General features: G+C 29.6%; 3 protein-coding genes, 1 non-coding gene and 1 pseudogene across 4 annotated transcripts; 4 read left to right on the top strand and 1 right to left on the bottom strand.

The window, feature by feature from the left end:
- The first annotated feature begins 4,069 nt into the window (after positions 1 to 4,069).
- LOC113363822 lies at positions 4,070 to 8,445 on the top strand. The gene is made up of 3 exons (XM_026606304.1): positions 4,070 to 4,220; positions 5,116 to 5,140; positions 8,198 to 8,445. The coding sequence occupies exons 1-3, from the start codon at positions 4,162 to 4,164 to the stop codon at positions 8,441 to 8,443; spliced, it is 330 nt and encodes a 109-aa protein (XP_026462089.1). The 5' UTR covers positions 4,070 to 4,161; the 3' UTR covers positions 8,444 to 8,445.
- On the top strand, positions 6,482 to 6,573 carry Trnay-gua. Its single transcript is given in 2 exon segments — positions 6,482 to 6,518; positions 6,538 to 6,573. It is a non-coding gene; the product is annotated as a tRNA-Tyr (tRNA).
- A 2,604-nt stretch (positions 8,446 to 11,049) lies between the features above and the next one.
- On the top strand, positions 11,050 to 15,043 carry LOC113377549 (annotated as a pseudogene).
- A 650-nt stretch (positions 15,044 to 15,693) lies between these two features.
- LOC113377544 (omega-amidase NIT2-A-like) lies at positions 15,694 to 16,357 on the top strand. The gene is made up of 3 exons (XM_026617898.1): positions 15,694 to 15,828; positions 15,911 to 16,057; positions 16,311 to 16,357. Exons 1-3 carry the CDS (start codon positions 15,801 to 15,803, stop codon positions 16,355 to 16,357), a joined length of 222 nt encoding a protein of 73 aa, XP_026473683.1. The 5' UTR covers positions 15,694 to 15,800.
- Positions 16,358 to 17,711: 1,354 nt separating this feature from the next.
- LOC113363795 (zinc finger protein 501-like) lies at positions 17,712 to 23,167 on the bottom strand. The gene is made up of 3 exons (XM_026606277.1): positions 22,148 to 23,167; positions 19,010 to 19,210; positions 17,712 to 17,986 (listed from the first exon to the last, which is right to left on the bottom strand). The coding sequence occupies exons 1-3, from the start codon at positions 23,055 to 23,057 to the stop codon at positions 17,769 to 17,771; spliced, it is 1,329 nt and encodes a 442-aa protein (XP_026462062.1). The 5' UTR covers positions 23,058 to 23,167; the 3' UTR covers positions 17,712 to 17,768.
- Positions 23,168 to 24,562: the final 1,395 nt, after the last annotated feature.

Here is a 24,562-nt window from a genome sequence, read left to right as displayed (position 1 = left end):
TAGAGATCATCCGAATGATAGTTGGATTCCTCACCATCAGTTTGGCTTCAGAAAAATCACTCTACAATTCAACAAGCAACAGAACGGTGTCTCGTATTCTTGAAGCCATGAATAGAAAGGAACACAGCGTAGCCGTATTCTTAGATGTTAGTCAGGCTTTTGATAAGGTTTGGCACTCAGGACTCCTATATAAAATCAAAACAACTTTTCCAAACTACTTCAATATCTTAAGCTCATATTGCTTAATAGAAAATTTAGAATCAAAATTAAAGATGTGACTTCGAGCATCAGAAATATAGAATGCGGGGTACACAGGGCAGTGTGCTAAGCCTGTACTTTATCTTCTTTTCACAAACGATATGCCCACAGATGATCTTTTAACCATATGCACTTACGCCGATGACATAGCAATTATTTCATGCAATTCCGATATTAGAACAGCAACTTGTCAGTTACAAAATTATTTATCTAGTCTCGAAAAATGGTTTTTTAGATTGGAATATCAAAATCAATATCGAAAAATCTCAGCACATAATTGTTTCTCTAAACATCACAACAGTCCACCTATCATCATGAACAATTCAATAATTCCACTTTGCAATTCTGTTAAATATTTAGGCATGCACATTGATTCGAAATTGACATGGAGAACGCACATTGAATATAAAAAGAAACAAATCCAACTGAAAATAAAAGATTTTTACTGGCTTTTGGGAGGAAATCTGAAATCTCTCTCGATAACAAGGTACTTTTGTATAAAACTATCATAGTGCCCATTTGGACTTATGGAATCGAACTATGGGGTTGCTCATGCAAATCTAACATAAACATCATTCAAAGGTGCCAGAATAAAATTCTGCGTATCCTTACTAATGCGCCTGGTATATTTCGATTTTTGCCTACATAAGGATTTGAAAATCTCAACAGTCAACGAATGATCAAGATTAGAAGTTCTTTTCAAAACAAATTAATCCAGCATACAAATCCTACAATTCAAGCGATTCAGAGAACGATAAGAAGATTGAGCAAGAAATGGCCTTCCGATCTGCCAAACACCTAGCCCAATGTCTGCACGCGTCCTGACGTAGTACGCGGCATACATCATCACGTCATCGTTCATTTATGTTATTATTTTGTATTACTGTTTTAATTTAATTTTTATTTTAACTTTTTTCATTTTATATTCAATGTATTGCATTTTGTTTTTTTTGTATTTTTTTTTTGCTCATATCAATTTGTAAATAAGACATTAAAGTCTTGTTTAACAAAAATAAATTGTAACAAAAAAAAAAAAAAAAAAAAAAAAAAAAACTCACGTAGTTTAAAAATTATGTGGTTTTAAGTCCAACCTAAAGCTTTGGTCAATATGAGACCCACTTTTCGGTTGTGATCAATTTTTATTATTTTGTCTATTTAAATTATAAACTCATTTTCTTAATTTTCCATCGAGTATAGTAAAGTGAAATAAGAGTTTATTTTCTCTCTCTAATTATTTATTTTAACTGTTCTGATTATTTGTTCAGATTATCCCTACGTGACCTACGACTAGAAATAGTGGCTAGAGTATTATTCCCTCGTGGTCTACGACCGTAAAAACTATTTTTAATTGAGCAGTAAACAGAGGGAATCGTGCACGAGAACCGAGAACCCATTATTAATGAAATGCATATATATTCGCGGGTGTTCAGCACTTTACATGTTTGCCTAGCACGCCACGACCGCCTGAAGTTAGCTTCGTTACACGTTCACCAACCGCAAAAATTCTAACAGAAAAATAATTGAAGTTTGTTTTTAATGAAGAATTTATTCTCGTCTTGGGGATATAATGCAGTCATCAAAATGTAGATCTTTAAACACTATAAACTATCTTCATAAACTATTCCATCATTTATCCTCGGAACTTTAATACATAGTTGAGCTCGTTATTATTCAGAATCTTCAAAAGCCCTAGCCCTTAGGGAATAATCTTCATCCCACAAAGCGACGGGTTAAGTACGAGGGCGAATACCCTGTCTCATCGTATATACTTATTGAATAAAATTATTAATGTCCGGAAAATGTTATTCCAGGACCCATATTGGGTATTTCCTAAAGCACTTGGCTAGATATGGGGTTGCAAATTGCGAAATAAGGGAAGAAAGGATATGTATATATATATATATATATATAAGTTCAGCCAATATCTCATCAACAACTAAAGTGTGGTTTTTGTTAACGTTACTATTTTAAAGTAGAGAGCAAATGATGTGTAATAAGCCATCGCCTTATTAGGGCGACATCGCTATTATGAGGTATAAGGCACTGTTGTCAAACTTTTGATTTTCTTTATAATTTTTTTTGGTTCTGAGCACTGTTATTTAGTTTACAATATCTTCAGATAATTTTTAAGTATACGTCATTTATTAATTTCCCGAAAAAGAAATTTGTTTCCGTAAAACAATCCTATTTGCTAATGCTATGTTTTTCTCGACGTTTCAAGCCATTCTGAATCGAATGAGACCGAATTTGAAAAATGTGTGTGTGTGTTTGTACGTGTGTGTGAACAGATTTTTGCCGTAAATCGAGGTTTTTTCAAAAACGGATGGATCGATTTCAAAATTTAAAAGCCATTCGATGTGTCTTGATGAGGACTAGCGTTTAGCAATTTTGCGCGACGATCAGCCAAGCCGTTTCTTTATAAATGGCAGAAAAGTGCAAAATTCTGAACCGATTTTGAAAATTTAAAAACCGTTCGAAAGACATTAGTTAGGAATCGACCTGATTAATTTTTTGGTAAAAATCAACCGGGCCGTCTTCTTATAATAAAGTGTTAAAAAATATTTTTTCGAAGATTTTTATGATTTTTTTTGACTCTGAATACCATAGTCTTATGGATCATACTGAAATATTACGGCCCTTACTGAAATATTACGACAATTCGTTTAATTTTAAAATTTCTTCAAAAATTAGTGTCTTTTTTTCGGCATTTGTCAAAATTACCTTTCATCGACGTTTTCTCAAAAACGCCTGAATCGATTTCAGAAATTTAAAAGCCATTTGATGTATCTCAATGAGGACTATCGTTTGTCAGGTTTGTGACAAGATCTGTTATGCCGTTTCTTTGTAATTTGAAAAAAAGTGTTAAACTTTTCGACCATATTTAGGCTCATACTACCGAATCGATTATAAAAAATTAAAAACAGTTCGATTTTTATGGAACTTTTTTTGGCGACATATATCATGGTCTTTACCAATTACACAAATCGGGAACTTCATACAACTCGCCTTAAGGCTAAAGGCCACTTTCTACTAGTTATATAAAGTGGTTTGTTATTTTTATATACACAATATTAATAATTTTCCAGGTAACATAAATTCATGTCTCATGTTCCCGTATATAAAATTTCCTTATCTGGCGTCCTCTGGCGATTAACATATTTGTTTTATGTTTCGCGATTAAATTGTCGTAAAATAAACAAGAAACATTTGTGGAAAAGTTGAAAACGTTTGCGTGATGTAAGCCAATTTATTTATAGGCCACAGAACTGAGTTCTTATCGGCTTCGAATTGAGATTTTGCATGTTTACAAAATAAAAATAAGAAAAAACAGGTGAATAAATTGGATTGGTAAACATAATAGAAGTTACACGTCTTTACACATTCAGTGCAAACTTTGTGCTAAACTTTTTTATTAGATTAAAATTAAATAAAACCATTTCTGGATATGTTACGCGAAAATTAAATTATTTCTGTTTATACAAAAATTTTAACTTAAACATTTTATTTTACTGAAAACACTACTCCAAAGTGCAAGGAAGGCGAACGCACCTGCTGCGTTCGGTGCCTGGCTATTGGCAACGGTCTTAGTACGGAACTCAGTACACGAGTATATTTTTTATCAACAAAATGTTTTTTTCCTTGTAGTACATATTCTCAAGCAACAATGTAAAAACAAGTGATTTCAATATATATATTTGTGCTTAAAAACTTAAAAACTCTGTGACTTTTATTACAAGTGTCTTATAAAATCTGGGACAATTACTCTTTCTCTAAAAATGAAGCCTGGTGGTTTAAAATTAAGCCTGGACGAGGGCCAATCGACGTCTGCCCTGACTTTAGAAGAAAAAATTTTTGAATTTAAGTCCGACCCTGACAAATTGGCTGAGGCCACCAAATTCGTTGATGGTGTCATCCGCCAGGCGGAGGTCGAAGCAGGAAAAAGGGCGCTGCAAACTAAACAGGTAAATATAATATAATTATAGTCATCTCTAATATAATGATTGATAAACGTAATGTATCTTTCCTAACTATTTTATTACCAATTATCGAATTGAATTCCATCCGATGACAACGTATAAATTAATTACAAACTGTCTATTACTCATTGTTCCGATATAAATTTAATAGTTCCCACACGTACACCATTGTGCCACTAAAATTGTAGTGAAGACTATTAACTGTTAATTAGTAATCTAAATTTCCATTACAAATGGTGTTGCCATATGCGAACTGCCTCGTATCTCTTTATGACTGATAATTAATTTCACAAATTGCTATTGGAATGATAATGATAATTTATAGGCGCGATTAAATTTTGTGACCCAATAATAATTGTTAACTTACCGAAGGAGAAGTTTATGTTTTGGGTAGATAATTGGGTTCGCTAATTTTATGGTTTCTCGACGTTTCAAGTCATTCTGAATCGTTTGAGACTAAATGTGGAAAAAGTATGTGTGAGCCGATTTTTTACTTTTGAACCGATTTCGAAAATTTAAAAGCTATTCGATGTAACGAAGAATTAGTTATAAAAATGAATGAGTACATATAAAGACCAACATTTTTTTAAACTGTGTCGTTCTTACTCTTCTCTTTTTTTTCATGTTTTTGTGAGTTATTTGTAATTTTCTTTCTGCCTTGATAAATTTATAAAATAAAAGTTTGTGAGAAGCATGTAAAATTTTTGTGTCTATTTAATTTGTTGCTTTTATAATTATTTCCTCAAAGAAAATTATTTTTGATAGTTCACGAAGAAGACCCAGAAAATATCAATAATTTATTGAGAGAAAAATAAAATTATTTTAATATTGATATTCTAGTATTTATAAATATTGATTTAATTTTTTCTTTTACTTTCAGGATTCAACAAAAATCGGTGTACAAGGTAAGCCAGAAATTAAATTTTTATTGATTTATGCAGATTTAGTGTAATTTAATAAAAGTATGTGAAAATGAATTATATCTTTTTAACACGTTAATTGCGATGTCAGTCATATGTGTCTGACGCTAAGAAGTTCTACTTAAGAAAGATTTTTGGATCATTCCAATCGGACACTTAATTCTCTCAAAAACTGTTATTTTTTGCACATTTAGCTCAGTATCTCCGAAATGGCTGGACCTGTCTTTGCCAAAAACTAATCAGCACATCTCTCTATTATTAGGAATCGAATGTTTTTTTGAACCATTCAACTCGGTTGATCCGTGCGCCCGAAAACGTGGACGAAAAATTGTCTCCATACATACATACAAAACATACACACATTCATTTTTTCTGAGGTATGCCAAAATGTTCAGAAACTTCTGAAACGTGAAGATATGCAAAAAATTTCATTTTCGTTTTTCGGCCCATTACTATAACTTACACTACGGGAAGTTAAAAAATTTAAAATTAATTTTAAAAACAATTTAATTCAGTATGTAGAATATATTGGACGTTTTCGCATGCTTTGTTTTTGAACAATTTGCTATAAAATTCACCAGCCTAATTTTATATAAATATACATTCATATATTTATCTATGCAAATAAGGATTTTGGAACCATTCCTCAATGTTTAAAATAAAATTTTTAATTATTCCTAAATCACGTTCCTACTTTTCTTTCCAAAGATTTTAATTCATATTTAAATTACATTTTCTCCAACTCTCATGAATCTTTTCTTCCGTAGCTTTGTAGACTTAATGAAATCTTATTTTATGAAAAAGAATAATTTTATATCAAGAGTTGAATTTATTATATAACTTGTATAAATCTTTTCCATCTTCTGACTTTCGAAGAATTTTCATTCCTTTAAAAAGATTCGAGCACTTGTAGTAAATTGAGAGAGAGATGTAATTTATGTTCGATAGAGGAGAAAAGTTGAATTGCTCCATTAAAAAAACTATTATGGTAGTTGGGAATATCTAATTCTTATTGGTTAAGTTCATTATTTACACATATCAAAAATTTGTGCAACTTGCCTTAAGGCCAAATGCTACTTACATCTAGTTACATATCTTATTCTCAGCATGTCTATTTTACTAATAAACTTGAAGAAAAAACTTAAGTCATTGTAAAAAAATATTGCATATAAATTATTTTATAAATTTTGTTTAACGCACGCTCTGATTTTGTATAAATTAAATTTAATTATTATAAATAATTTTTTCTTAAAATAATATTTTAACCCTCAGTGCACGTGTTAATTATTTCCAAAACGTATCGTTTTTTGGGGTCTATTCAAACAACCTTCGATAGCTCAGTTGGTAGAGCGGTGGACTGTAGAGTGTAAACAAATGCCGAAATCCATAGGTCGCTGGTTCAAATCCGGCTCGAAGGATTCTTTTATTTTTATTTCTAAAAACTATCTAAACTAAATTAAAATTTAAGTATTATATAATTCATTTATATATTAATCATTATTTGTTGTATATTACGCTTATCTGCTTGTAATTATGATACTGGAGACAAAACAAAATTTTGTTGTGTATAAATTTTGACCATAAAGTAGTCACGTGTATTTATATTTTTAGAAAAAAAATTTACATTTTTTCTAGGAATTAAAAATACACGTAATGTTGTGTGGGGGAAAGAGTGTCAAAAAATCTTTAGAAATCGCTCATGTGATTAATGGATGCTCCCTTTACAGCTTGCACGTTTTTATGTTTATATCATTTAATTAATTTGTTGAAAAATTGTAGATTTTTTTTAAATTGAGGTAAAAAATAAAAGCACGTGGTATATTACTAGACACCCCCCCTCCCCTACGTGATATTTCTTGATTTTTTGTCAAACCCCTCCTCCTTGGACGCCCCCAAAGTTTCTAGGAAGCCTTTCAAAATTTGTTTGATAATGCTTCTATACTCTCATAATTAATTAATTAATTAGATAAAAATTACTGAATTGTAACACAAATATCATATTTGAAATATGTGTTATTACGTAACAGGTCGTCACTCTGTACGTGACCGGAAACGGAAGGAAAAACGTGGAAAACAGAAACATTTTGTAAATGACAGATTTGTTTTTAAAATAAAAAACCTTCAGAATTGTAAAACAGCGTTGTATAATCAAAACACAAATGCAAACGACAGCTTATATATTATATAAAGCAAAGTACATCCGGAAATTTCAATTATGAAAATCATTTCAATTTGTATAAAGTTTATATGTGTACGTGCGTATGAACAGAGGCATCGAAAACATTGTATTAAATATTTTACCAGTAAAAAAACTAAACAGGTTTTTATATTTAATACAGCAATAACTGCAAACTACTAGACTAAATGTTATAAGAAGGCTTAAATCTCTATTTATAATCTATCTGTACGCATAGTTTTAAATTTTTTAGGATTCTTTAAATCTTTTTTGTGTTGTATATTTTCATAAAATTCTGACATGTTTCTCCTATATAAATTATATTGCAATCTAGGCAATTATGCAATTGAGCAATTTTTCAATTTTGTGTAAATTAGGCTATTTTTTTAAAATTGAATTCGAAATGAAATGACGATTGTTAATGTTCTGGAGATTTGATTTGATTTATGATTTACATTTGATTTGCTCAAATATAACGAGATAGCAAAAATAATGAAAGTTACTGAAAATAATGAAATAAATACTGAGTTAGTATTTGTGATAATATATTTGAAAACGTTTAAAATTTACCGAATATTTCGTTACGGTACGGGAAGTTCCAGCAATTTGCCTTAAGGCACGACGCCATACACCACTAGCTGAAATTTCTTTCATGCTATTTCCACACAAAACTTTGATTGAATTGCGCACTATCTAAAAGACAATATTAAGAGCTCAACTTTGAGAGAATTGTTTTTTATCATTTTGGAACCATTTCAGCTCTTGGGAACAAGGGAATTCGAAAATGTCCATATTATGGACCTTAATTACCATATTATATATAAATATATAATTTCTGATATATATTACTCTTCCTTTTTCTCCAGGTCGTCGTCAAAGTGAATCCAAAGTGGCCCAACGAGTGGTCACCAGAGCCCGAGGAGTGGTCGTTCGCTGGTTCGAGAACATTTGCAACTGCACACACACGGCCATCAACAAAAGGGCCTTCTTCAAAATCAGGAACAACTCTGCACCTCCTGCATCTTCTACTACTTCTCAGCAAGGGAACAAGGGAAATAATGGTTCTGCGCAGAAATAAAAAAAATGATAATAGAGTTAAGAGGATAGGTTGAAAGATGAGGTAGTTTGGAAACTGATTGATGAAGTATTTTTTGTTCAAACACTTTTAAACCGCATTATCCAATGCCCTGGACATGATACATGAAGGGCGTTGGGCGTCATGATTTTAATTATAGTTTTAATATTAAAATAATTGCTTTAATTTAAATTATATATTGATTGAGAATGAGTGGACGTCAAAGGTTTTTTTGGCATCAACGACATAAAAAGTTTGATTTAAAAGTTGGAACAATATAGGTTAGGTTTGAGAAAAATATTTTTTTGAAATTGTGCACAAACAATTAATAAGACATTTAAGTTTAAAATATATCTTACCAAACTCAAATAACATCACACAATAAAGATGAATAACTTTTTTAACATTTAATTTAGATTTAAAAAAAAATAATATGAAGTTAGATGTTTTTAAACTGTCAAACTGTCAAAGTTAAATTAGTTTCTTTTTTAATAATAAGAATTTAACAGCTCTTCAATTAAACTTCATTTAGTTATATTTAAAAAGCATTTTAGATTTAAACAAACCAGCAGGAATATATCCTAATAATTTTAAATTTCAAATTTAATTATTAAGTTATTTAAAATACGTTAAGACGTCAAACATTTGTTTATTGGCAACACTACAATAATAATTAAGACTTGATTTTTATAAAAATTGATTTTTTATAAATTAAAGCGAACTAAGTATTATTATTATAAGTAAGTATTTACAAATACAGTAATTACTGTAGTTTTTCCACCAAAAATATTAAATAATTAATTTAATTTAGTATTTTCATCCAATATATTTCAAAGATGGCCGCCTTCGGAATGTCAAACTTTTTAAGTTTTTTGAATAAAATATCATAATATTTCATAATTATAAGCGTTTTATATGTAATTAAAGATGAATTCAAGTTATATATACTTAATGTGTTCAAAATTAAATTAAATTGATTAAATTTAAATAATAATTATTTAAAATACCTTAAGTTGCTGCCACGATAAAGGCTGCATTTTTGAACCACAATAATTTTTTTTTCAAATAAAACAAATATAAGTATAAAAAAATAACTTAATGAGCACAAATAATTTAATTAAATAAAAATAAACTAATTTTGTAATTCAAAACTTTAAATAATTTTATTTAGTTTTCACCCAATTTAATCTGAAGTTGGTTGCGATCCTTAACTGTCAAACTTAAATTAAGTTTTCTTTTAAATAAAATTTTAATACACAATTAAGAGCATTTTATATTTAATTAAGGTTACAAATATGTGTTTAATGAGATATTATTGTTAAGAGTGATAAATATAATTACCAACTATAATTAAATTGGGATTAAATCCAAAAATAAGTGTTTAGGAATGTAATCAAGGTGCTGTTGATAATTTTGATATAATTTGTTAAAAAAGTGGAAAACAAGAGTTTTGAAGAAGTTCTGAAATTAAATTAGGAATTCTGGTACACATTTTAAGGTAAATACAGTTTTACAAAAGTCTTTCTGGCATAAAAAAATATTTTTGACGGTTAAATAAAACATAACCTCAGATAAAGATACTTTATACGGTTTCGCATACACTTTATTTTTTTTTAATAAACCTAAAATGTTTTCTCTATCCATTATAGTTTATCAAACTTTTATCCATTATTCTTTTTAATTTCTTTCTGGAACTTTTTTCTCCCAATATGTGATTTAACCAGGGTAGCTTTAAAGTTCATAAAAAAGTGATTGTATATGTTTCATTCGTTGTAAAATAACTAATAATATGATGTTTGATAAATGTTAGAAGAGATGTATATAGATGATAAAATACCAAGTATAAAATTATTCGAGTATTATTTATAAATGTAACCGAAAAATCAGTTTCAAAATTGTAATTGCTATATTTTTGTCTTCAATAAGTTTTGGGACCAACTTGTATAATTTAATCAAAATTGTAAATGATTTATTTAAATTATTTGAAAATCACATTGCATAAAAAGTGTAAACTCCAGTTTAAAATGAATTATTGTCTTTTAGCTTATAAATAATTTTAATGGATATATTTGCAACATTTTCTGGTAAATTTACCACAATTTAAGACCTTGTTGGCAAATTGTGGTTTTTTATTGATCTATTATTACTGTAACTGTTAGGAACCCCTAAATGTGTAAAAACCTTTCGCTGTTCTTATTAAATGTATGACAATCTTCAAAATGAGCAATTAATTTATAAATATATAAACTATCTAAAAAATAGTTTTATCTATCCAAAAATCTATGTCTAAGGAAAGGAGCATAAAAAAATGTGTTCTGTAACATATTTATGTATATATAATAATATATTGTAATAAATGTATCGATAAATGTATAAGGATTTTAATAATATTATTAATTTTATTATTATTTGACCATATCGTTCCATTGTTTTGCACAATGCGTTTTCAAAATGTTCTGTCAAAATTCAAAATAAATTCCTAGGAGATTTATCTCCTAAATGATATCGGTTAAATTTCTTAAAGTGATAAAATGATAAAGGAGTTTGCAAGTGGAATGCCAATTGACCAAAATTTGGTCTTAACAAATTATACCAAATAAACTGATAAAGGAGTCTTTATTGAAAAATTTGGCAGCCATCAAGATGATACCTAAAACTGGTAAGTTGTAAAATAGTTTTTATTTATTAAATATTGACCTATTGGCTGTATCATTTATTATTATTGTTAGATGCATCTTTACATTTAAATTAAGTGTTTTCTTCTCGAAGTTTGGGAAAGTAAGAACGAGAATTTCTTTATTTTCAAAACGTGCCAATTAAAAACAAACATGGCGTCTATCTGAAGTTAGTTACAATTAACCATAGAGTAGATAACTTTTAGATACGCTTTGGCGCAAATATTCAAAATTGCTAACATTATTAACTATAATAGTTTGTAAACGATTTGAAAAATGTGGCTTATAAATTAGCTGATTCTTTAGACCCTTATTATGTACTTTAGGGTGGTCCTCAATATGGATGTTTTCGAATTTCCTTGCTCCCAGAGGCTCAAATAAATACTTCTAGAAACTCATTTCCTCATTCGTTCATACTATTTCTCTTCAACTTATTACTAAGTGTAATTTTCAGGTTTCAGGTTGGCCCTAGTCCAGGCAAAAACAGTCCAGGACAAACGAACCAACGTCAATGCAGCTGCTCAGGCAGTTCGCATCGCAAGAAAAAGAGGCGCCAGGGTCGCTGCTCTTCCTGAGTGCTTCAGCTGCCCATACGATCCAAGTAAGATAAAAGACTTATTGGTCTAATCTGGGATAAAAAATGATAATTTTCTGATGGAATTATTTATTAGTATATATTCCTTTCATAGGTCATTTTTCCCAGTATGCAGAACGTATTCCAGAAGGCCAGACTAGCCAAAGTCTAAGCAGCATTGCTCGTGAAAGTGAAATTTATTTGGTGGCAGGAACTATACCAGAATTGGGAGCTGATAATAAATTGTACAATTCTTGCACAGTTTGGTCGCCCAAAGGAGAACTTATTGCTACACACCGCAAAGTAAATAGAAATAGAAATATCAATAGTAAATGATGCATACAAATTTTTTCTTAATCTATCTCACAGATTTTTTTCGAAACTTTTTTTTGATGATGTCTTTGATCCTTGTTTTATTTTTCACAGTTACATCTATATGATATCGACATTCCAGGACAGATACCAGTCAAGGAATCATCGATTTTATCAGCAGGACAGACTTTGACGACGTTTGATGTGGATGGAATTTGTAAAATCGGAATTGGCATTTGTTTTGATGTCAGATTTGCTGAAATGGCTCAACTTTATAGAGATTTAGGTATAATAACCTAAAAGGTATAATGGACCAAAAATCAGAAATGAAAATTTTTGCATTTCTCGACGTTTTGAAGGTTTCTGAACATTTTGCCATACCTCAGAAAAAACCGATGTGTGTGTGTGTGTTTTGTATGTCCGCATTTTTTGGTCCACGTTTTCGGGCGCACGGATCAACCGATTTGAATGATTTAAAAAACTTTCGATTCCTATTAATAGGGAGATGTGCTGATTAGTTTTTGGCAAAGGCAGGTCCAACCGTTACGGAGATACGGAGCAAATAGTGCAGAAAATACAAATTGAGTTTTTGAGAGAACGGAGTATCGGATTTGAATGATCTAAAAAACATTCAATTTGCAATGATTGAGAGAAGAGGTGATTAGTTTTTGGCAAAGACAGGTCCCGCCATTTCGAAGATACAAAGCTAAATGTGCAAAAAATGGCAGTTTTTGAGTGAACTAAGCGTCCGATTTGAATGATCTAAAAAACTTTCTGCTTGTATTGACAAAACAATTGCTTTTGAGGATAAAAAATTATTACATCTTTTCTTATTTTCCATAAAATATTTTTGCAATTTTGGATTAAAAATTCAAAAAATTACCCAGCCTAAGCACTGTCTAAGCGCCACTCTGGTACAAATGTTTACCCAAGTGCGTTTAGACTGTGAATATACTTGAGCACTTTTCCAATTTTGTGAAAACTATTGAAAAATGTTAAAATGCCGCCAAGCTAAGCACAGTATAAGTGAAAATGTCGCACTGAATTATTTGCAAATGCGTTAGACTGTGACTATATAGGAGCGATTTTTCAATTTTGTGTAAATTAGGCTACTATTTTTTTTTTTGAAATTGAATTCGCAATGAAATGACGACGATTGTTAATGTTCTGGAGATAAATGATTCTGGATTTATGATTTACATTTGACTTGCTCAGATATAACAAGATAGCAAAAATAATGAAAGTTACAGTATTTGTAATAATATATTTGAAAACGTTTAAAATTTCTCGAATATTTTATTACGGTACGGGAAGTTCCAGCAATTCGCCTTAAGGCACGATGCCATACACCACTAGTTATTATCGTTTATTATCCTTTATCCAGGTTGTCAAATGCTGATTTACCCTGGAACCTTCAACATGACCACCGGTCCCCTTCACTGGAGACTTCTGCACAGGGCTCGTTCAGTCGACAACCAGGTGTACGTGGCAGCGGTGTCTCCTGCAAGGGACACAGGAGCCCCTTACATTGCATACGGGTACTCCATGGTCGTCGACCCTTGGGGGCAGGGTTATCAAATGTGCGGGGGTAGATGACGAGATTATACATGCTGATATAGGTAAATAGGATAGAGGAAATATATATATATATATATATATATATATATATATATATATATATATACACTGAATGATGGCTAAGATGCTAGCCGAAACGTATGGATTTTAAATAAATAAACTTTTAAAAAAACTCTCATACTATTTTTATTGATGTTACGCCCGAATATTAAACTCAAATTAAACATATATATATATATATATATATATATATATATATATATATATATATATATCAACATCAAATTCAAGACTATTCAAAAATAAATATTTATATATATATATATATACTAGATGACCCGACAGGCATTGTCCTGTACCCACGTCTACAATTCAAAAGTTCCAATTTTTTTAATATCCTTTCCTATATTTTTAGTATCCTATTTGATGCCCTACCTTTGTGATTCATTTTTGGTGTTAGCGTAAATAGTATAAAAAATTCAAAAAAAATATAGTATTTGCGGTAAAAGAACAAAATCACACTTGATTTTACCACACAACATAATTGCTTCAATAATTTAGTCTAAAATTTTCATAATCTCATACGATGTATTAGTAGCTTTTTGGCTATTATAATTTCTAAAGTACATTTTTCTCACTAATAATTTACTAAACATTATTGTTTATGTTCAAATCTGAGGCGAATTAATTTGTAAAATCTAGTTCATATGTGCACTCTTCAATCTAAGATCAACTTGCTAAATATTTCATATCCAATGCCAAACAAATTAATTTTTGACACAGAAAACAATTCTAAATCATTTTTTTAATAAGTAGAAATATTTTTGTGTATTATTAAATAATTTAGTAAAGTAACCACAAATGCAACATGCATAAGTTTAAAAAAATATGGTATATGCAATTTTAGACTTATTGCGTTATTTATTAAACTGAATTATATAATTACATCTGCCAAACATATATAGTGTTGACTGTATCTTATATTATTTTAATTTCCTGCAGATATCAGCTGCTTTTTGGCAATAATAATGTAGACATAACATTTTTTTTGTATATTACATTCTAATATTATCTAGGCTCATTATTTCAGCTAAATTCAAATTTCAAATGAATCGACATTTCTAGCAGATGACAGTCAATGTCAGACAATGATAAGTGATTTTTTGTAATTTTTGCCGTTTATTTCTACAATATTACTAGAGTTTTATCGTTCATTAAATCTCAAAAATTTTCTTTGACAAACTCTAAAAATATTTATCAAAATCCGAATAACCGTTTAGAAGAAGTATCAAATCATACACCTGTACAAATGTTTTATGTATAAGATATATATATATATATATATATATATTATATATATTATTATTATTATTAATTATTCTGTTTTTTTTCAGATTTGAAAACAGTGGAAGATTTTCGAAACAAGGTGCCAGTTTACAAACAACGAAGAACAGATGTTTATGAAACAATTCTGAAACAAACAGTTAAAACAAGTTAAATAACAATAATTAACAATGAACAATTATGGGACAATTGATTCATTGTATTGTGTGCTGTAACATCAAACTTTTAATAACAATTTGTAGTGTAAAATAGAACAATTCAATTGTCACATTGTGAAACATTTGCGAATAAGATAGTCTAAGATTAAGAATAAGAGATGTCATTTCAAAAAAGTGGTGGTTATAAAAACTATGTGTTAATTATTATATTGTTATTAACTGAACTACTTGTTAAAATTTTCTATTATTGGTTTTGCATTTTAAAGTTTATAATAAATATCCTACGTTTATATTAATTATTTATTTAGTGATATTTTATATAAAACGGTCTCAACAAATTTAGTAAAGTATTATAGGCCTACGAAAAGTGGTTTAAATATAAAAATCCAGTGCAGTTTGGAATAATGTGCAACAATTTTAAGATCGTGTCTTTTCTAAGAGCAAGTTTGTACAAAATAACATATTAACGGGTATTATAAATCTGTTTAATTGAAATCAATAAAAACTTTATATAACAAGCCAATTTTTCTCTTTTACAACTATTTGAATTTACCGGTCTTTTTGTATTACTGCCATCTTGTCAACTTCACATCAAACTCATTGTGCAACACAACACAGCTGTTACAAATGACTTTCAAAATTAGAGGTTATATTTATGTTTTATTTATTTATTAAATAATCTATTATTATTATATCAGTTACTTTCATAGATAAGAAAATTCCAAGTTATATTATCAAACACAAGCAATTCAAATGAATATAGCAAAGAAAATGGCAGCCAGTAAGTCATACAAAAATTATTTAAATATAAAATTAATTAATTAAGCTATGATTTTATTATATTTGCTTACTTTATTTTGTAGAATTCAAATTAGCTTTGGTTCAACTGCATGTCACAGCAGATAAAAAGAGTAATGTGGAAAGAGCTTTGAAGTTGATTGAAACTGCAAAGTGCAATGGTGCAAAATTAGTCGCTTTACCAGAATGTTTTAATTCTCCTTATGGCACAGGTAAGAGGATATATATATTTATATATATATATATATATTTATTTATTTATTGTACTATAAAGTTTTCTAAGAGAACTTTGAGTCTACAAACGCACAAAATCATCTGACCATTGACAGTGATTTTGAGATTAACGGAGAATATTAAGTTTCTTTTTCAATCTGGGCCTGGTAGTGTTCTCACAAAGTCTTCTGGCATTTAGTTAGGTCATCTTTAACGTTGTTTTTGTACTTTTGTGAATAAATTCGTATTTAGTCACTTATTGTGCTGATATCGGCATTGTTATGATTCACTCAACTTAGGGCATTCTTTTATTGATATCTTTAAATTTATAAGATGATTAATTAGGAAACTGATTTCTATATTTGTGTGACGTATGTCTAAATAGATTCAAGAATGATTTTGTATAAGCAAATGCTGCATGTGTCAAATTTTTATTACTGTACAAGAAGCCAATGATATCTTTTTATGGCTGCAGTCAAAGAACTGGGGTGAATTCTACCAAATGGGCTAAAAACGGAAATGGGAGTAAAAAGTTTATATTTCTAATTGATATTTACTACGTAATATAAAAAATAACTAGTGGTGCATGGCATCGTGCCTTAAGGCAAATTGCTGGAGCTTATCAGACGATTTTCTTTTGTATTTGGTTTTTTTGTCATGGGGTAATACAACTTATACAAAAATATTCTGGGGTAATGATTCAATGAAAAGTTTCTCGACTGCTGTCTTAGGGAAATCATAACATCTGTCCAAATTTCTGTTAAGAATATCTTACTAGATGAAAAACGACCTGGATTATTTAAGTTTGTACAATAGAGTACTTTAAACTTCTTATATTACAATTATGTTTAAATTAACTGTTGCAGAAAATAAATTGCCTATTTTTATGAAACTTTTTTTGACGTTTGATATCATAGTCTTATAGAACATACTAAAATGTTGACAAATAGTTTCATGTAAAAATTCTTCAAAGTTTGAAAAAATATTATAGTCAAAATTCGTGTCAAATTCGCTTTCGTGATGTGATGATTCAAAATTATCAGTTTATTAAAATTTAAAATAGTAAGCTACAATTTTAGGGCATTCAAGTGCGTATCTGTGCAATATAATTAATATAATTACAGAAATTTTCTTAAATGTGTTTGAGAAAATTCTACTCAAAATTGCAATGTTTGTAGTTAATAAATCGATATCTTTATTTTTGAAATAAACAGTTGAAAATTTTATCTAAACATCTAAATTTCAATTTCGATTGATTAAGTCAATTCTTACACATTTCGAGAAATTCATGCAACTTGCCTTGGCTAAATGCCACTTTCAACTAGCCATAAAAGCAATATTCATTAATATATTTTATTACAAGATTCTAAGTACATATATATTTGGTAAATTTATGCCTACATTTAAAATTCTATTATTATAGTATACATATAATCCATGTAAACAGCAATGTAAAAAGCTTGAATTGTAAATCATAAGCATCATAAACCAAAAACAAAAAAAATAACCTAATCTTTACAAAATTATAATACTTTCTTAAAAAAACCATTGACTCCTTATAATATAAATATTCATTTCACAAGTCAATATAAATTTATTTTGAAAGAAAAACTAAATTGTTTCCTTATTATTTACAATTATCTGAGTGGTGTTTTGTAGCAAAGTCGAAATGACTAATTATAAATCATTTTAATTTCATGTGTCTTTTTATCAATGTACGGCTGCTGCAGCAGCAGCAACTTGCTGCAAATGTAATGTTCGTTCGTGAGTCTTTCCATGTGTTTTCAATGCTGAAGGTTGTTTGAAGGCGTGTCCACAAATTGTGCAGACGTAAGGTGATTCTCCAGTATGTGTTCTTGTGTGTTTTATCATGTCCGATTTTTGGGCGAAGGCTCGGGTGCAATACTGACATTGGAATGGTTTTTCACCTAAAAGAATAAAATAATAATAATAACTAGCTGTAAGTGGAATTCTGTCTTAAGGCAATTAGGGCATCGTGCCTTAAGGCAAATTGCTAGAACTTCCCGTACCAAAAATTATTATTTCTTTTAAAAACGATTAACATTTTTGAAAAAAAATTACTTCGAAAAAAAGATTTTTGAGAAACTATAAATTTGACAAAAAAATTACTTTTTTTTGAAAAAAAAAAATTGAAAAAAAAAAATTATTTAAATTTTTTTTTTAAATTTTTTTTTTGAAAAAAATGTTTTCTTTATTTTGACATATGTTGGAAGATCTGAACTTTTTTCAAAGCAATCGTACTGCTTTAAATGCTAGAGACAAAATATAAAGCGCGTAAGCGCCGCGTCGCTGTCTAACGGGTAAACATTGGTACGGAACCATAGGAATGTAAACAAAATTTATACTTATTGTTAAAATCTCTATAAATATCTGATAATTTGATGTGCATATGTCTAATGAACATTTTTGACCGCCAAATGGCATTTTTTTTTTACTTTTTTCGTTATATCTCCGAAACCGCTAACCTGCCCTTATAAAAATTCGATCAAATCTTCATATTGTCATACAAGTAAAATGTTTTTGAATTATTAATATCGGACGCTCGTTCTATTAAAAACTGAGGTACCGTTTTTGGCACTTTTTGCCCCATATCTTCGGAACGGCTAGACCTACCTCCGCCAAAAACTAATCAGCACGTCTCCTTATCAATACGGATCGAATGTTTTTTAAATTAATCATATTGCTTCATCCGTGTTCCCGAAATCGTCGACGAATATTTGTATCCGCACACACATACATACTACGCACACACACACACACATACATCCATTTTTTCTAAGGTATGCCAAAATGTTCAGAAACCTCTGAAACGTAAAGATATATAAAAATTTTCATTTTCGATTTTTTTGCGATTACTATAACTTGCCCTACGGGAAGTTAATAATAGTAACCAGAATATTGGTTTTTTAAATATAATTTTCTATTATTACCTGTATGTGTTCGAACATGGTTCTGCAGAATGAATAAACTGATAAATCGTTTCGGACAATAATCACAAGGATAAGGCCTCTCTCCACTATGAATTCTTTTGTGTTTTATTAAAGAGAATCCTGTCGTGAATCGATTTCCGCATTCGTCACAAACGTGAGCCTTTTCGCCTGTGTGTGTGATCATATGCTTTTTCAAAGTACCTGAAGAAAAAATAAGAATAATATTTAGTTAAATTGATATCGGCATATTGTTTATTATATTTTAATGAAAAAATTTGAGAAGAATGTTGAAATATATAACAATGAAACTTGGAAGTATCGTTTCAATTAAATATTTATGTTTTTTCCTAAAAATTCTTTAAAAAAACGATTTTTTAAAGCCTCTAAAGCAGGCTCCCCTTTTTTGTACACGGATATCATTTTAATGTAAATTCTATCCTTTGTACTCTTATTTATTTAAATTTGTGTTATTATTTATTATTATTACTAGATGTTAAATTATTTAACAGTTGTAATAAAGATTGTAATTAAAAAAAAAAATTTGGACTTTTGATACGACGATAATGAAAACGAAACATAAATAAATGTAAATGGATAATCGACTCTATTGACGAACAAGCCTGTAATTGAATAGAGGAAGAAACTTGTAGAATATTTTGTTCTGTAATAGTCAAAGAGACTCTACTGACGAGCAAATTAAGAGCAAAAAAGCGGAAGGGAGATATTTGACAACCTAATAAAAGGTCTCTAATTAACGAGTAAGCTAATCATAGGCTGGCAATTTTAAAAAATTCAAAACAAATAAAAAAGGGGAACTTATAACTGATAAAAAAGAAAACTTAATAAATATTACGTTCTGTAATAGGTAAAAGGACTCTACTGACGAGCAAACTAATAATTGGTTTCTAGAAGAGGTTAGCAAAGTATGTATGTATTACTACTTGTAATCAACGAAAAGACTACTGATGAACAAACTAAGAAACTGGCAGAATATTATGTTATGTAATAGATAGGGACTCTATAATTTGAAACAAATAAAAGAACTCTACTTTACTGACAAGGAAATTGATCAAGGATGAAACTTGTGAAATATTACGTCATAAAATGAATTAAAAGACTCTACAGAGAGCAAACTGATCATTGACTCATAGAAGAAACTAGCAAAGTATTATCATTTGAAGCAAAAAAATAACTCTATTGACGAGGAACTTATAGCAAAATAAAAAATTACGTCTTGTGATAAATAAAAGGACTCTACTAACATACAAACTGACCATTGACTCATGGAAAAATCTTGCAAATTATTACAATTTGTAACAAATTAAAGGGCTCTACTGATTGGGAAACTGATAGCAAAAAGATACTAGTCGAATATTACTCTCTGTAATAGATAGGGACTCTACTGACGAGGAAACTGAACATTGTCTCCTGATAAAATTAGCAAAGTTTCACAATTTGAAATAAATAAAAAGTCTCTAGTAATAGTTAAAAGGACTCTACCGACGAACAAACTGATAATTTACTTCTGAAGAAACTAGAAAAGGACTCTACTGACGAGTAAACTGTAAATTGACTCCTGAAAAAACTAAAGTATTACAATTTGAAACAAATAAAAGGACTCTACTAACGAACAAACTGGTAGAAAGAGAAACTTATAAAATATTACGTTTTGTAGTAAGTAAATGGACTCTACTGATGAGCAAACTGAGCATTTGACTCAAGAATGAATTACAATTTGAAATAAATAGGACTCTACTTATGAGGCAATATTAGTAGAATTTTTGACATAAAATATTTCGTCGTCTTGTAGATAAAAGGGACTCTACTGACAAGCAAAGTTGATCATTTAATTAATTAATTTATAATTTAAACTGATTGCTTACTCTTGAAATTAGCAATTATTATTTGAAACAAATAAAATGACTACTGACGAATAAACTAGTTGAAAAAGAAACTTGTAAATTATTACGTTCTGTAATAGATAAAAGGACTCTACTGATGAGCAAACTGGTTGAAGGAGAAACTTGTAAAATATTGTATTCTGTAATACTTGTAAAATATTACGTTCTGCATAAGATAAAAGGGCTCCACTAACGAGCAAACTGATAAAGAAAGAAACTTGTAAAATTTCATGCCCTGTAATAGCTAAAAGGACTCTACTGACGAGCAAACTAAAAATTGACTCTTGGAAGAAACCAGAAAAGTATTACAATTTGAAAACAAATAAGAAGACTCTACTGTCGAGCAGACTAGTAAAGAAAGAAACTTGAATTTTGTTTTGCCCTGGAATAGACAAAAGGATTCTATTGAAAAGGAAAGTGATTAACAACGAAACTTGTATAGTACTCTACTGACGAGCAAACTGATGAAAAAACAAACTTGTAAATATTTTGTTATGCAATAGATAAAAAATTGTACTGACTATTTTCTGATTAGAATTTTTGTTACGTCTTTTAATAAACATTAAGTAAGGGGGGTCTATTAATTATATGAGGCTTTTAGGGGGAGGAGGGGTTCAGTCAAAGATATCACGTGTATTTATTTTTACCTAACTTTTCAAAAAAATCAGAAATTTTACTTAACTAAAAATACACGTAATGTTTGGAGACGCGGCGAATAATTTTAAGTATCACAATGTATCACCAAGAGAGAAGAGGGTCCAAAAATCCCTAAAAAATCGACTAGCGTTTGCAGATAAAAACGTGGTTTCCAACCTGTGGGTCGCGAACCAACAGTTGATTGCAAAATACTATTTCCAAAAAATTAAACCAAAAACATTGAAATGATGTGAAAAATGAATGAAGATTTTTTTTGTATATTTTGACATAATTTATATTAATTTGTGGCCTGATGAATAAGTTGTAATGTTAGTTGAGTTTTTATAAAATAGTTAGCAAACATTATTTATTCAAAAATCGACGGGGCGTAGTATGAAAAGGTTTGAAACCACTGAGCTAAAATATAATAAATTTAATTTAAAAATGTTATTAATTTAACTGGAAATCACATTTATTAATTTTTAGCAAAAGAAAAAACTTCATTTGGAAATAAATCATTGAAAATTTTACTTAAAATCTAAATCTGAAATCTTATTAAAGCAAACTAAAATAATAATGACAACATTGAATGTAATTATACCTTTTTCAGTAAACTTAGCATGGCATATAGTACATTCGAAAGGCTTCAATCCAGAATGCCTAAACACGTGCTGTCTTAGGGTGCTGCTGGCGTTGAAGCTCTTACCACAAATATTACAAAGAAACGTCTTTTCTCCACTATGCGTTAAAATGTGCTTATTCAAAACACCTTGTTTTGCAAAACTCTTATTGCAAATGTGACAAACACAAGGTTTTATACCGCTGTGTTTGTTTAAATGATTTATTAGGAACTCGCCTCTGGAAAATGTTTTGGGACATAAGGTACATTTGTGTTCTTTAACTTCCATGTGTATTTTTTCGTGTCTTCTTAAGTGGCTTGATCGGTTGAATGATTTTTTGCAAACTTTACAAGATAAGTCTGTTTCCAATCGTTTGCCGTATTTCCGTTTTGTTCTGTGGGCTTTTTGTTTATGCATGTCTAACTTTTCTTCGCGTCTGAAGGTTTGGGGACACTTATCGCATCTATAGAACTTTTTATCATCACCTTGATCATCATTGTTATCGTCATTGGTATTATCATCTACATTATCAACATCAATATCATTATCATTATCGTTGTCTCTATTGTCGTTATCCGAGTCGGTGCTGACACTTTTATTCTCCTCAACTTTAACCTCAGGTTTAGATTCATTAATAATTTCCACCAAGGGCTTTAAATCTTCAGGATCATCATCATTTATCTCACAATCGGGTTCAAGTATTTCAGGACAATAATCAGAGTCTTCGTCCGATTTAGCATCCAGGCTATCGTGATCAAATTTCATATTATTCGTAAAATTTAGTCGGGCAGTATGGATTACCATGTGTCTGGTCAACAAATCTATCCTCAGGAATCGTTTTTTGCAAATGTCGCACTCGAAGGGCTTTCTGGTGGCATCGTGTACTGTCATGTGGCGAATTAGTTTGGATTCTTTGCTGAATTCTTTTTGGCAAACCTCACAGGCGTGGGTTTGGACTTTTGGGCGGCCTACTTTTCTAGGACGCCCTGGGCCCCTTTTTACCGGCGTTGGGGTAATCGGGGGTTTGGTTGACTCTTCGGGTTCGGACTCTTGTTTCACCTGGGAGAGGAATAATAATATACATGAGACTATTTTAATTTTACTATCAGAATTCTACTTTTTCAACCTATTATAGTAATTTATTAATATATATTAAAATAGTTCATTTATAAACCATACATCCGATCGCCATGAAATTAATAAATTCAAACCAAGTTTATAATAGTGTCATGGTGCATGGCATCGTGCCTTAAGGCAAATTGCTGCAACTTCCCTTACCAGAATTAAATATTCGAGCAAAAAAATTATTAATAAATATTGATCAATGATTAATAACAATTGCTTTAAACATTTTCAAAGAGATAATTATAATTACTATATATTTCATCGTTCATAAAATATACAGTGATGATCTTATCCCACAAAACACGTAAGAATGTTTACATTAACAGGAGATGGAGGATATATTTTTAAGAAAAACACGTATGACATACATATACACATTTTTAAACTAAATATAAACATTTTTTTAAGTTCAAAAAAAACTATATTTAAAGCATAAAACTTTGTAAATTTTTGAAAATTCTGCTGAAAAAAAAATTTAAATTTTGATATTTGATCGAACCGTTTTTAAAATCCCTTATTTTTTTTTATTCTTTATTCTGTAACTCCGAAACTGCTGGACCTGCCTTCCCAAAAATTTAATCAATTCTTCATTTCCATTACAAGAAAAATATTTTTTGAATAATTCAAATCGTGTTCAAATCGGAATTACCATATTTGGCACCTTTTGCCCCGTATCTTCAAAACGACTAGATCTGCCTTCGCCAAAAACTAATCAGCACAATCAATATGAATCATTCAAATCGGTTGTTCCGTATCGTCGACGAAAAATAGTATCCGCACACACACACACAAACACATCTCCATTTTTTCTGAGTTTTGCCAAAATATTCAGAAACGTCTGAAACGTGGATATGCAAAAATTTGCATTTTCGATTTTTTGACAATTACACTAACTTACTCTACGAGAAATTAAAAATCATAAAATGTGGATCAATGGTTGATAACATTTTCAAATAGATAATTATATTGGTGTTACGCTCAAAACACTTAAGAATGTTTACATTAACGAATGAATTCATCTGTGTATATATTTTTCAGAAAAACACCTATGAAAAATATGGATTTTTAAAACTTTGTAAATTTTTGAAAATTCTGAAAAAAAAAGTATGAAAATTTTGATATTTGTTCGAACCGTATAAGTGAACTTTGAAAAAATCTTGGTACGGAACCTAAAAAAAAATTAACAATATTAGTACTCATTTTTATAATCTATATCATCTTTTACCGCCAAATGAATTTCTTTTTACTTTTTTCTCTGTATCTCTTGGGAC

This window comes from Ctenocephalides felis, unplaced genomic scaffold, assembly GCF_003426905.1.
Source record: "Ctenocephalides felis isolate EL2017-DRISC unplaced genomic scaffold, ASM342690v1 CF-g0.4_SCAFFOLD_00845, whole genome shotgun sequence".
Lineage (NCBI taxonomy): Eukaryota > Metazoa > Arthropoda > Insecta > Siphonaptera > Pulicidae > Ctenocephalides > Ctenocephalides felis.
Note: the sequence above shows the minus strand (reverse complement) of the source record. Positions and strands in the feature narration are given on the sequence as shown.

Coding starts and splice junctions, on each gene's coding strand:
- LOC113363795 (XM_026606277.1), bottom strand. CDS start 23,057: ATGACAGTACACGATGCCACCAGAAAGCCCTTCGAGTGCGACATTTGC. Junction 19,211..22,147: donor TGCTAAGTTTACTGAAAAAG/GTATAATTACAT, acceptor TTTTTTCTTCAG/GTACTTTGAAAAAGCATATG. Junction 17,987..19,009: donor CCATGTTCGAACACATACAG/GTAATAATAGAA, acceptor TTATTCTTTTAG/GTGAAAAACCATTCCAATGT.
- LOC113377544 (XM_026617898.1), top strand. CDS start 15,801: ATGAATATAGCAAAGAAAATGGCAGCCA. Junction 15,829..15,910: donor AGCAAAGAAAATGGCAGCCA/GTAAGTCATACA, acceptor TTTATTTTGTAG/AATTCAAATTAGCTTTGGTT. Junction 16,058..16,310: donor TAATTCTCCTTATGGCACAG/GTAAGAGGATAT, acceptor ATTCGTATTTAG/TCACTTATTGTGCTGATATC.
- LOC113363822 (XM_026606304.1), top strand. CDS start 4,162: ATGGTGTCATCCGCCAGGCGGAGGTCGAAGCAGGAAAAAGGGCGCTGC. Junction 4,221..5,115: donor GGGCGCTGCAAACTAAACAG/GTAAATATAATA, acceptor TTTTACTTTCAG/GATTCAACAAAAATCGGTGT. Junction 5,141..8,197: donor AACAAAAATCGGTGTACAAG/GTAAGCCAGAAA, acceptor CTTTTTCTCCAG/GTCGTCGTCAAAGTGAATCC.